Below are 12,548 nucleotides of genomic sequence, written 5' to 3'. Positions count from 1 at the left end.
GTTTCAGGACTTTTAGATTGTTCATGGTGGCTGCTCATTCTACATCATTTCGGACATTACCTATCAGTTCTTAGATAGCTGTGGCCCCATTTATCAACGTCAATTGGGGTTTATATGCTAATAGGAGCTTCACTCAATTAAATTTTCACGAGAAAGTCTTTACCAAATATTCATGATTATCAACTAAGAACAGGTCTTCAACTAAGAACAGGTCTTCTATGAATTAGACACCGGAACACCAACCAACATCTCAATTCTCCAAATACTTTTCCAAGTTTTGTTTTTGTCAATGCCAAAACATAGTTTTGATACCACATGTATGAGGGGTTAGAAAGTAGCCCTAGTGCATGAAAAACCTCCATTAATAAAAATTAAATCACAATAACAGATTTAACATCCAACCCCAAAACATTGAAATTTCCAGCACTTATTTCTTGCAGTCACATGATGTCACAGCCACATGCATAAGTCAGTTTAATAAACATCTTTCCAAAATTTACTACTGTTCTAAATAAGGTGCCATGGTCCTTAGGGATAATACAAGTTTACAGAGGTTGAATAAAACTATGATCAGCAACAAGAGAAAAAGACTTACATAACTTCTAATATAAATATTAGAGACTTCAAGTGGTCAAAGTAAAATATCCAGTTACATGAAGACCTCCATGCCGATAAATTTAGAGGATTGGCATAGAGGACAAAAGCTAAGCTTACTTTCACAATCTTTACAGAGGCAAAGATGCTTACAAGGTAATAGAACCATGGTCACTTCATTGACCCTGCAAGCCTTACATGTCATCATCTCTTTCATGTCGGAATTTCCCTTGGAGAGCAGATGAAAATCGAGGGTGCGGCCATTGCAGCAGGAAGCCGTATCATCTACCTCACTGTCGCCGCATCCTTCTTTACTATCTCTGCTTTGGACATATGCTTGTTGAAGGTTATATTTGAGAGCAGCAATCATGTTCTCGTTGTACCTGGCTCGCTGCTGCCAGGCACCTGCTTCAACAGCTAGCTGCTCCATTCGATCTTCAAGTTCCATATTCCTCTTATTGATGTTTTCTACCTCAGCTTCTTTGTCACGGAGTTTCTGCAGGACTTTGTCTTCAATGATTGAAAGACTCTGAAGTTGAGATGCCTGAACCTTCTCGAGTACTGATTGTCGCAATCGTTCACCCTATTAGAAAGGAGAAGACTAGTAAGTGCTGCAAGTTCACATCAGAGAAAGTTGTTTTCCCATCTACACAGATGTTAAATCAGGCTATAACCAATACAATTTCTAATGCATCACAGTTAGGCATTTGAACTTTGAAGGCACGTGAAGCAATTACTAAAAGAAAAGCAGTTTATAGACAATGCTGTTGCAGACAAATATGATGATCAAGTTTGATCAGAAGCACACAAGTTGGGTGCATACAGTATCAATAAGATGGGAAGAATTGCATAAGCATCTAGGTTGGGTGCACTAAGCAAATCAAATCATTATTTCTGGTAGTGAATAACTAATCAGTTACTACTTACTAGTTACTAAAATTATGTCTTAATTAATTGCAGGATTAGTCCAGCACACCCAACTTAAGTGCGCCAGGTTTAAGAAAATATTTCACAAGTACCCGACATTTCAAAATGGACGAAAATAACCACAAAAAAGGTTATATGAAATTTTCACTCTATTTATCTTCAGACAAGTGGCATCACGTACAGAAAATATCAAAATCATTGCTTAACAGAAATACAAAAAGCATTTATATTACGCAACAAGTTGCCGATGTAACAATTTTCTTTACTTTTTTTTAGAACATGCAAGAAACACTTAACAGATCCCTTATCGACCAACAATAAAAGATACATTCAAATGTGTATAAATAATGTGATCTATTCATGGAAGACTTTATCTTTCAGGACAACAAACATAGTTAAACTGACAACAAATAGAGTTGAACTGGCAAGAAATCAAAACTTGAGCTAACCTGCACTTTGAGAAATCTATCCATCTCCAGATCCTGCTGCTGTAACTCGCGATCGAGGTCATCACCGATAAGTGACAACAAAGCCGAGTCCCCAGTGGAAGCCAGGCGGGTATTATCAAGTGACAATCCCAACCCAGTTGAAACAGATCGAGGTTGCAGGAAATCAACCGAAGTTATCTGAGAATTGTTCTCCAAAAAATCCTGTTCTTTTATTCTCTTCCTCTCTGGTTCCAAACCATAATTCCATTGCAAGTCAAGGCCACCATCACTGCCATCAGCAGGAAGCACAGGACCCGGAGCAAACCCAACAACATGAACTAAACAAAGACAAAAATCACAACACACAAAAAAACCCAGGACTTAGCTTAAAATCATAACCATGTCAACCCCACAAAATTGTTGAGCCAGAACACAGAAAATACATAAAAATTTGAACTTTCCAGTGGTTTAATCATCATATAATAACTTGGATTCAAAATGACCAAAAGGGGTGTGACTAAAAAACCTAGCTGGGGCAATTTCCTCAAATTTTCAGGAGATTAAACAGCTGTAGCTAAAATTAAAAGGTGCAGATTGCAGAAACAAACAAATTGAACAAAGGGTAGCCAAAGATGAAGGCTTTACATACAGGGAGGATTGTAGGGTGGATGATGATGATGAGTCTGATCTTGTAGATCACTAGGGTTGTAAAATGCTATCTGCTGCTGCTGCTGCATCTGACCATCAATTGTTAGCAAATCCCTGACAAAAACAACAACAATTGAGAAAGATATAGAATCAAATGAGAAGATTGAATTGCAAAAAAGGGGGAAAAAGTTAGGTCAATTGAAAGGTAGAAAGAATGGAAATTGATTGGGGAAATTTGGGGATTTGAAGAAATACTGGGAAGGTAAATTGTTGTTACCTGAAAGGCTTGGTTTGTGGATGGTGGTGTTGTTGGGTTTGGTAGTGACGTTGAAACTGGTCCTGAGGGAAAGCCATGGACATGGATGAACAACAAGAGAAATGGGAACACCATAAGGATCTGTGTACAGAACTTTCTTGTAATTTCCACACTTGCCCTTCTTCAATGCTTTTTTTTTTAAATATTATTATGGCTTAATAGCTCTTTTGGTCCCTCACTTATCACGATTTTTCACTTTTGGTCCCTAATAATAGTAATAAAATAATTAGCACTTTTAGTCTTTCACATTGCTTATTTGTTTGCAAAAATGATCCCTATTTTGACTAAAACGACAAACATGTGTAAATGTGAGGGACTAAAAGAGCTATTAAGCATATTATTATTTCTGTCCAATATTTTACTTATTTATTTATTTTTTGAGTTTAACGCAACATGCCACGTAGGAGGAATAATAAATTTGATTTTAAATGTGACGGAATTCAATTGGATGACTGTGTAAAATTTGTTTACGCTGACGGCATATCCCTTTAATTCTTATTTTTTATTGGACAATTTATTTCATAAAATAAAATCTCATTGGACTTGGCCTCTTTGAGACATGGCCCATCTGGCCCAAAATAGACTAGAATGTATGTTTTGTGTTTTGGCCGTTTTAGAACTTGATCAGGTTAAACTCCAACCAATTAAATCTAGTGAAAAAAGTGCAAAGAAATCTATTAATCTAGTTAACAATCTTTTTTTTTATGTTGCAAATATTATATATGTATATATATATATATACATATATGAATTAAATCAACGTTTTAGATTCTATATATGAACTTTTTAGATTTTGCATATATATCATTTTATTTTATTTTTATGGAAACGATTTTGCATATATATCATGTCATGATGGCAAAACTTAATTTCAAACTAAATCAAGTAGTTAGTTAGGGTCACATATATATATATATATATATATATATATATATATATTTTTTTTTTTTTGAAAGTACGGTCATATATTAAATCTAAACAAACTTCACTTAAACAAGATTATAACCCAATTGGTTTTATCAAAAATAAAAATAAAAAAATAACCCAATTGATTATAAATACCTGCGCCTTTACCCTTCCCTCTCACAAATTTCTCTTCCCATTAATTCAACGTTTCAACCTCTCCCAAATAGTCCCAATGGCGTCAATCTCTGATGTCAAAATCTCACATGGTGTTGCTAAATCAGATGATTTTTCTTGGGTTGAATTAGATAAGATGCTCAAGAACATGATAGATGATTTACTGGAAGACGGAAACGATGACGTGTTTGCAAAGTTACCCTTAGCTGAAACCAAGGTACTTCCACTAGATGACCGGAAGAGAACCAAAGAAGTTCAAGATGACAACAACAAGAAGAATACAAAAGATTGTCAACTAACTCACAACATTCCAACTCCATCACCACCGTCATTCTCACGGTTAGTGCAAGAAAGTGTTAGCTATCCATTGAGGGAATTCAAATATCTTGATAGCTCCATCGTCAACTGGGGGCATCAATGGTGACAGTTGCATGAAAGTGGTGATCAAGGCTTCCAATTCCATTACCATCATATGTGTGATCTTGCATGGTCGAATCACCAAAATAACTGCATAGTTTTCTTTATGTTGCTTTTTTAACTTTTTTTTAACGTCTTTCTTTTTTAACTTTGAAAGTTGAAACTACTATTTTTTGTTGTTGAAGTTTGTGTTTAAACTTCGTTCTTTTTAAAGGTCGTATATTCAAAAGAAGTGATGTATTTTTATTCAGTTAATAGATCTGATTTTTGGTTTTTTAACACAATGAAATATTCGCAGTCATCAATTATTTCATGAAAAATTAATAGGAGGATCAAATTTGTTTGATTTCAAAAATAAAGGACCAAAATTAAGCAAAAAAAATTCTGAAGGACCAAAATCACCCATATACTATACTAGAGACCAAAATGCAATTAAGCCCTGAGATGTAATTCTTGAATCGAGAAGTAATAACAGAGATTATGTTTTCTGCTCAAGTAGATAGTATATAACCAATCAAAATATCCAAAAATATCAAAAGAAAGACATAACATGTTGCAGAATGTTCTTTAGCTTCATTTTGCAATTGAATATGTTATGTTATAAAATGCTATTACATTTTAATGCACCTGTTATACGGCACAAAGATTTTGTCAAACTGTACCACGGATCCAAATGGAATGTGTTGTTGCAGTTAGCAAATTCAAGTTTAAGCGTAGATCATGATGAATTCAAGCTCTTTAGGATAAATCTGGAGAAGGGGGCTTTCCAATCTTTGCTGTATCCAGAAACATTTGTGGCATGTTGCTGCCGAGTGCATCCTTCATGTTTGCACAAAGAGTTGTTAATTTCAACAGATTAAGAGCCTGTTTGGATACCAATAACAAAGTATGAAAATTGAAAAATAGCACATCTCGAGACACTTTGAGATGTGTTATTTTACTGATTTCATACATTTGGACTGTATCCAAACTGACGCTAACAAACAAAGTAGTATTATTTATGAAAATTATAATTCATGGTATTGAAAGGTTAAAGTATCCAACATGAACCTTAATGGAGAGTTGAAAACTTGATGATGTATCCAAAGTAGCTATGTTTGTAACTGAGGGTATGGACTGATTTGAGATGCTGCAATGCTCTGGAAAACTAAAAGCAGACCGAACCAAACTCTCATCATTTGCACTGACAGAATTCCGAAATCCATTACCTTCATCAATATTCAACCCGGTCTGGGGAAATATCGAAGGCCGTAATCCTCCTGATAAAGACATTGGATGCAAGCTCAAACCATTTCTCATCATTAACATCTGCAGAATCAATCACAAGCACTAAAGTAACAATTAGTCAATGAAGGATTAATGGACCTACATGACCCGAATGTGGCACGACCAACTTCCAAGTGTGTGTTTGGGTACATGAGTGCAGCATGAACAAACTTTTTACTCAATTCATAGAAGAACAACGAAGGACATACAATCTTTTGTTTTTATCAACAGAAACTTGCTTTTTCTCACAATGATTTTAACTTCATCAGGGTTTTCAAACGAGTTTCTAAACATGCACAACCTAAGGACCTATGTAGTGCTATAGGAAAGCTTATCTTTTGGTGACTAACAAAAGAAACCCCATGCTAAATCATGGTTGAGCATGCAAATTGCAAACAAACAATCATAACATTTGTTGTTTATTAAGACTAGCAGTATGTTATATTGATTGCAATGCACAAGACATGCTTAAAAGTTCTCATCTCTTCATCCTATTGGAAGGCCTCAGTTGGAAAAACCATTCATTCCATGATCACAAAAAAGTATTTCATAAAATGAAAATTTGAAAGTGAATAAGTATTGTTGCTGGTAATCTTTTATGATATTTTCCAACTGAATTTCAGACCATTACCTTAAAATCCTTTTTTTTCATAAAAGTATCCAAACATAAATTAGATCATCTTAACTCACATTTGCTATATGCAATTATAGTAGACTCGGTTCTGTTCATAATCAATTTGCTAGCGCTGATCCAAAGACAAACTTAACATAGTCACTCAGAAAATCCCCCATATACATTAGCAGCACAAGGTATTAAGAAAACGACATATCTGAGGAGTGATCATGTAATATTACAGCCATGATGGAAAGAATTCTCACTTGCACTTGAAGCTGAAGCTGCTTTAAGTATTCTATGGCTTCATCCAGCATTGAAGCTTTGTCAGTCTATTTAAAACAAACACACCGAATTCATCCAGAAGAGAAAGCAAATAAGGAATTAAACCAGAAACCAAATAAAAAGTCTTTTGTAAGATAAGTTAAAGTAATCAATGAAGAAAAAAAAAAAAAATGAGGAACATGTATATAGAAATACCTTGTTAGAATTTGGAATTAAATTCTGCAAGGCTTTCATTTTCTCGTTAATCTTACTCCTCCTTCTCTGCTCATCCAATAAAATTATCCACAAAATTTTCAAAATCAGAAAGATTTCTCCAAAAAAATTGAAGGATCAATTCAAAATCTAACCTTTTCAGACAAATTATGGAACTCTGCAGCTCTGCTCCTCTTTGATGAAGAAGAACGTGGTCGTGGGACAGAATTTGATGGCAACTCTGAAGCCTCAGCAACATTCTTCTACCAAAAAAAAACAAAATACAGTAAGATCTACCAAACTATGCTTTTTAGAGTTTTCTTAAGCCTTGCAACCAGAAACACATACTAACTAATATGAATAGAGATTTTTTTTATAAATATAACAAGTTTCAATTATGATATCAAAATTGAAAAGTTGGGTTCAAAGGGTGTATGTATGTGTTAACATCTCTGTTAGAAACTAGAGAGAAGAATTTGAATTGAGTTTTATTAAGCCTTGCAACCAGAAACACATACTAACTAATAGAAATAGAGAATTTCTAATACATATAACAAGTTCCAATTTTGATGTTTAAATTGAAAAAATGGGCCTAATGGGTGTATGTATATGCTAACATATTTGAAAGTTGAAAGAAGAAATTGAAGGAGGTAGTACCACCTCAATAGAAGTGAAATTCTGGTGTTGTTTGAAGGAAGTGATATCATGAGGGTCAGGGAAGCAAGCATTATTCACATAAGGATCTGAGAAATTGAAACCAGACCCGGAATTATGCGGATCCATATCTGGTGGCGGAGGGTGGTGGAGGAGGTGGTTGAACAAGGTGGTGAAGTCTTCAGAATCAGGAGGTGAGGCTCTTGTTAAAGGTGGTGGTTGTGTTCGGTGTAAATTACTGCTGCCACCTTCCATTGAACTTTGAAAGGTGGTCAGAAAACAAAACTGAGAAAAGAGGAAAAAGGAGAAGAATTTAGAGAATGTTGATGTCTGTGTTGTTGTGTTGTGCTCTCTGCTATAATATGCTATGCTCAGCAGCTAGCTAGGGAATAGGGAAAAGGACAAAAGCCAAAAGGGTGTGACGTTGAGGTTTTGTAGCGGGATTAATGTTTTAAATTGGTTTTATACCATGTGTACGAGGTGGTTTATGGTTAATCATTCAAATTTGATTAGGTTACTCTCTCGCCTCCATTAATTCAGTCGGAGATGAGCGGAGACTCACACTCTGATATGACCGTCGGAGATCTCTTCAATAAGAATTATCCAACAATTGAGATTTTACTCTAAATATGAAAGATTAGAACCCTTAAATTATGGAGATGTGAGAGTTGAACTCTCGACCTTAAATACACGTGAAAAATCACAATGATAGGAAAATCACTGTGTATACAAGTAATTTTCTTTAACTTTTGTGACTTTTCACCATAATTCCAGCCTCCTGTGAGTGTTTTTCATGTTCAAATATTTTATTCAGTGTTATTCACTCAAGACAAATTACATTTGAGTATATTCAAGTCAGAAACATTCACATGTTGATAAAGAAGATTATGTTTAATCATGTGAGTATGAAATTTTTTTTACATCAGCTTCATTTTTCATTAAGTGGTTTTTAAAGGGAATGAATTGTTATGCGTTATTTTCTCATGTTTAATTTATACGTTTTTATTTCACCTAAAATGGGTAACCCAATTGACAACGCAGAATGAATATATAGGAAGAAATTTTGAAATCGATCTCCATACGATATACTATAAGGGAAAGATAATGAATCTTAATGGTAATTAAAACCTGAATCTAAAATAGTTAACATTTGAAATGTGACTAATACCGGTGGGTACCATATAGTTTTTTTTTAAAAAAAAAACTCTTCGATTTTGATTGATAACTAAATGGGGCTTAATTTAAAACTCATTTTTGAATAATGTGTGTGTATGTGTTTGATATTCACATGTGATAGGTGGGAAGGTAGAAAATAATCATAATCTCATAAATGGACAGAATTCGAACTCAATTTCTTTTCTTAAAAAGAGCGGAAAATTCATGTGCTTGTGAAGGTTGAGCAAAAGTTATTTAAGGAACTTTCTTTCAAATATACAAACAAACATGCACACAAATTCGTAAATTAATCATTATTCATTGAAAACATTTCTTCCCTAACGAACTTTCTTATCTCTAGCAGGAGATTAATTAGTCTCCATGATTGTGGGCAGTGATAAAATATTGGTAGTCTGTTATGTTATTTTCTTCTAGATAGAACTCAATCACTGGTTATTTAATGCAAATGTCAGATGTAGTTTCGTGTTATTGACCGTGGGGTTTATAACCTGAGCTGAGAGTTAAGTTTTTTTTTTTTTTGAAACTGAACTGAGAGTTAAGTTGAAACTTGAGAGATTGAAGAAAAGGGGGAACAATGAAAATAGAAAAGAAAAAAGCAAAAGTCAAAGACGTCATAGTAATCATCTTCACCGTCTTATCCAACCAAACGTCCAGCAAGACCAATTTATTATACAGCCAAAATTTGTAATTCCCGAGGCTGCTTTTCGGTAGCGTGTGCTCTGCTCGCCTCACAGGGACATAGCAGTATTATATTATACCACCTATTTTCTTCTCCTCTTTACTAAACCATTTATTTTATCATTCATATTTTATATTTATTCTTCTGTTCCGAATGATGATGGTATATACTTTTTTTAAATCGTGCTTGAATTAAATACCAAATGGTTACTTAATAACACTTGCATTGGTAAGACTAAAATCTTAAGCAATGATACAATAATGTTGAAGGACTTAATACCCTGAAAATAACACTACCACATAGCAGAAAGATACACAATTCAGTTCAAACTAGTATTACTATATAGCTAATAACATGACATCGCAGTAAACCTAACCAAAGGGCGAAGAAAATGACAGAGAAACCACCAATAAATTGTATATCTATGAAATCAAAATACAAAGACAGATCAAATACTCCAAAGCACTATCTCACAATCATATTCCAATATTGTTGTTTTGCTTTTACGCTTTAAGAAAACAAACTATTATGACTTGTCTTACATTCTGAAGCTTCAAAGAAGATATAGCCTAAATGTGGAAGGTGGAGGCTACAAAGGAAACTGCAGAACCAGAGAGAGAGAACTTGGTTGGCATTTTATGGTATATATGTACCCCCAAATGGAGTGTATATTACGGGTGTAAAATACTCGGCCCGACTCATTAACAAATTCTAACATTATGTTATTGGGTTGAGCTCACCAACCCATTCTAACATGATTTTGTAGGGCAAGGTTTACCGACCCGGTTCAAAGAAAGGATACAAAAAAAATATTCAACTAACACAATTTTTAGTCGGCCGAATGGGTCTGGGTTGACCATCGGGTCACCCGGACCGTTCCAAATAATATTTGAATTAGAATTAAATACACTCACCCCCTCAAGGGATACTTCACTTCATTCTTGTCTATAATATACGTTTCACCCCCCACGGCCTTATCAAAATTTTGTCACAAAATTTGAATAATAGAGACGAAATTAGTGACGTATTTTATAAATGACCATCGCAAAAGTTGTCACTAATTTAAACCTTCTTTTCTAGCGGCAATTGTTTTTTCTTCTATAAAATATGTCGATAATTTAAAATACTTGTTAAACTCTGCGTGTATTAGTGATAAGTTTTGGAGATGAAAAAAAAATTATCCCTAAAATAGAGGGGTATAAATTAGTGATGACTTTTGCGATGAAAATAATCCTGTTATAAAATCTGTCACTACTCCTATCTCTACAATTTGGATTTTGTAAGAGATTTTGATATTCCTTCGTAAAAGTTGAAATGGGTTGGGGTGGAGTTAATATTTTAAACAAAATTGAGATGGAGAGTCATTTTGATAAACATCGATAGAGTTAGTGTATTTCACTTTACTAGTTATCATACATTCATTCATATTCTATAACTTCATCCCAAGAAGAGTTGGCAGCACTAGTGAAAGAAGAGCCCATTGATAGAGACATGGGCATGCTTGGTGAGAAAGAAAAAGGGATATCGTTCAATTCTCTAAGGTTATTATCTCTTGACTTCTCTTTCTATTGTTATTGCTGCAAGTTCACGCACAGAGATGAAGGAGAAACTACTGGATCATTCCATAGAGCTTGAGGACATGATGGATGAAACTCCTACTGAAGGCAGTAAGAGAGAGCTGAAGAATGAGGTAAAAGCATAATTTCACAGTTTTCACTGATAATTGTAAGTGCCTATTTTCCTCCATTACTCCAGGATGCCCAGAATGATAGAGAGTATATTGAATTTTATGAAATAATTAGAAAATTGCAAATTGTTATCCCTTTTATTGAGGCTATTGCTCAAATGCCAAAACGTTTAAGAGAATTTGTTTCTAAAATGTGGCAGAATTTGAGATTATTGATTTGCTTGAAAATCATTTTGTTGCATCCTTAGGTAAATTGCCTTCTCAACTTAATGATTCAAGGAGTTTTATAATTCCTTGCAGTATTGGCAACTCTCTCTTTGATAAGGTATTGATTAACTTGGATTCAAATGTGAATGAAATGTCTTTATCTGTTTTTTTGAAGGTTGAGGATGTCTGAACCCCAACATACTAATATTTTCCTCCAGCACTCTAGCAGGTTGTCATATCATCCAGAAAAGGGAAAACAGAGGAAGAGTTGATCAAGGAGGAGAAGTCCATGTTTCTTGTCGATTTTATGGTGTTGGATATAAAGGAGGCAATTTATTCTCCTATCATTTGGGAACGTTGTTTCTTTAATTCATTTAATTCTTTGATTATGCACCTCATATTGCTCCCCTAGTTTTCTGTACTACACACTTGATTAAAATACTAAAGGAGAAGCTCTTAGGAATCTTGAAGGAGAGAAAGGTTACCTTTGTTTCGCAGGTGCATTAAGGTGGTTAGTTACGTCAAATTCATGACGGTAAACAGGCGCTTATTAGGAGGCAGCCTACTCAAGAAGTTTGTCTTTTCGCCTAGTATTAATTTTTTAAATTATGTGCATTCTATTCTGTTTTTTCAATAGTACATTGTGTCTCCTATAGGCACGATCATAGTCTCTTACGTACGTTCGTGCCCCTATTAACACGGGCATGATCTCGTGTGTACGGTCGTGTCCCATGTTGATACGACCATGGTCATTTTATTTTCTTTAAAGCACAATCGTGCATCGTGCGACAAGGCCATGGCTGTGTCATTCTCATTTAGTAATTGGAATTTCACTCATTTTGTTGATATTGTAGTGATAGACATGGCAAATTCTTACATGTGCATGATGCCTTAATTAGAAACTCTACGGATGGAGTCCAAGGCTGAGATTATGACTAAATCAAAGAAGATTTCAATATCAGCTGAATGAAAACTTGTGTAGAACAACAACACAAGTGTCGGGAAGGAGAATGCCATGAAAAATTGCATGGACTCAATGATAAACTTAACCTGCGCTGGAACTGACTGATTTTTGTGTTTGATTTCGGGTACCTCAAGATGAACTTCTATGATTCTTCCACCAGAGCTAGTGGTGCAGGAGGCACGAGCTCAGCAAGATCAAAGGGAAGATGATGAGTCGGGTGTGTGACATGTTGATCATGATGGTGCAATTTCTACTTCCCATCCTAGTGACATCGCTTCTGCTTAAGGGAGTTTCTTTTTTCTTTTTTCTTTTTAGTTGGTCTTTAGTTTGTTTTCATTGGGGACAGCACGAAGCACGAATGCTTAGTGTGGGGAGGATTTCATTGCATTCATCTTATTGTATTTCTTGCAATTAA

At 34.7% G+C, this 12,548-nt stretch overlaps 2 protein-coding genes across 5 annotated transcripts; both read right to left on the bottom strand.

Annotated features, from left to right (window-relative positions):
• Positions 1-473: 473 nt before the first annotated feature.
• Positions 474-3,033, bottom strand: LOC130720346 (probable BOI-related E3 ubiquitin-protein ligase 3). The gene is made up of 4 exons (XM_057570972.1): positions 2,875-3,033; positions 2,599-2,711; positions 1,971-2,287; positions 474-1,177 (listed from the first exon to the last, which is right to left on the bottom strand). The coding sequence occupies exons 1-4, from the start codon at positions 2,955-2,957 to the stop codon at positions 650-652; spliced, it is 1,041 nt and encodes a 346-aa protein (XP_057426955.1). The 5' UTR covers positions 2,958-3,033; the 3' UTR covers positions 474-649.
• Positions 3,034-4,961: 1,928 nt separating this feature from the next.
• On the bottom strand, positions 4,962-7,809 carry LOC130716607 (transcription factor LRL3-like). 4 transcript variants are annotated; one of them, XM_057566576.1, is made up of 6 exons: positions 7,424-7,809; positions 6,922-7,029; positions 6,770-6,835; positions 6,556-6,621; positions 5,461-5,718; positions 4,962-5,229 (listed from the first exon to the last, which is right to left on the bottom strand). In XM_057566576.1, the coding sequence occupies exons 1-6, from the start codon at positions 7,673-7,675 to the stop codon at positions 5,149-5,151; spliced, it is 831 nt and encodes a 276-aa protein (XP_057422559.1). In that variant the 5' UTR covers positions 7,676-7,809; the 3' UTR covers positions 4,962-5,148. The 4 variants fall into 4 exon arrangements, with proteins under 4 accessions (XP_057422559.1, XP_057422561.1, XP_057422562.1 ...); XM_057566578.1 differs by having other exon boundaries at positions 6,922-7,026; XM_057566579.1 differs by having other exon boundaries at positions 6,922-7,026; positions 7,427-7,807.
• Positions 7,810-12,548: the final 4,739 nt, after the last annotated feature.

Source organism: Lotus japonicus, chromosome 5 (assembly GCF_012489685.1).
Source record: "Lotus japonicus ecotype B-129 chromosome 5, LjGifu_v1.2".
In the NCBI taxonomy this organism is placed as follows: domain Eukaryota; kingdom Viridiplantae; phylum Streptophyta; class Magnoliopsida; order Fabales; family Fabaceae; genus Lotus; species Lotus japonicus.
The sequence above is the reverse complement of the archived record's forward strand: the minus strand, read 5'-3'. Positions and strand labels throughout refer to the sequence as shown.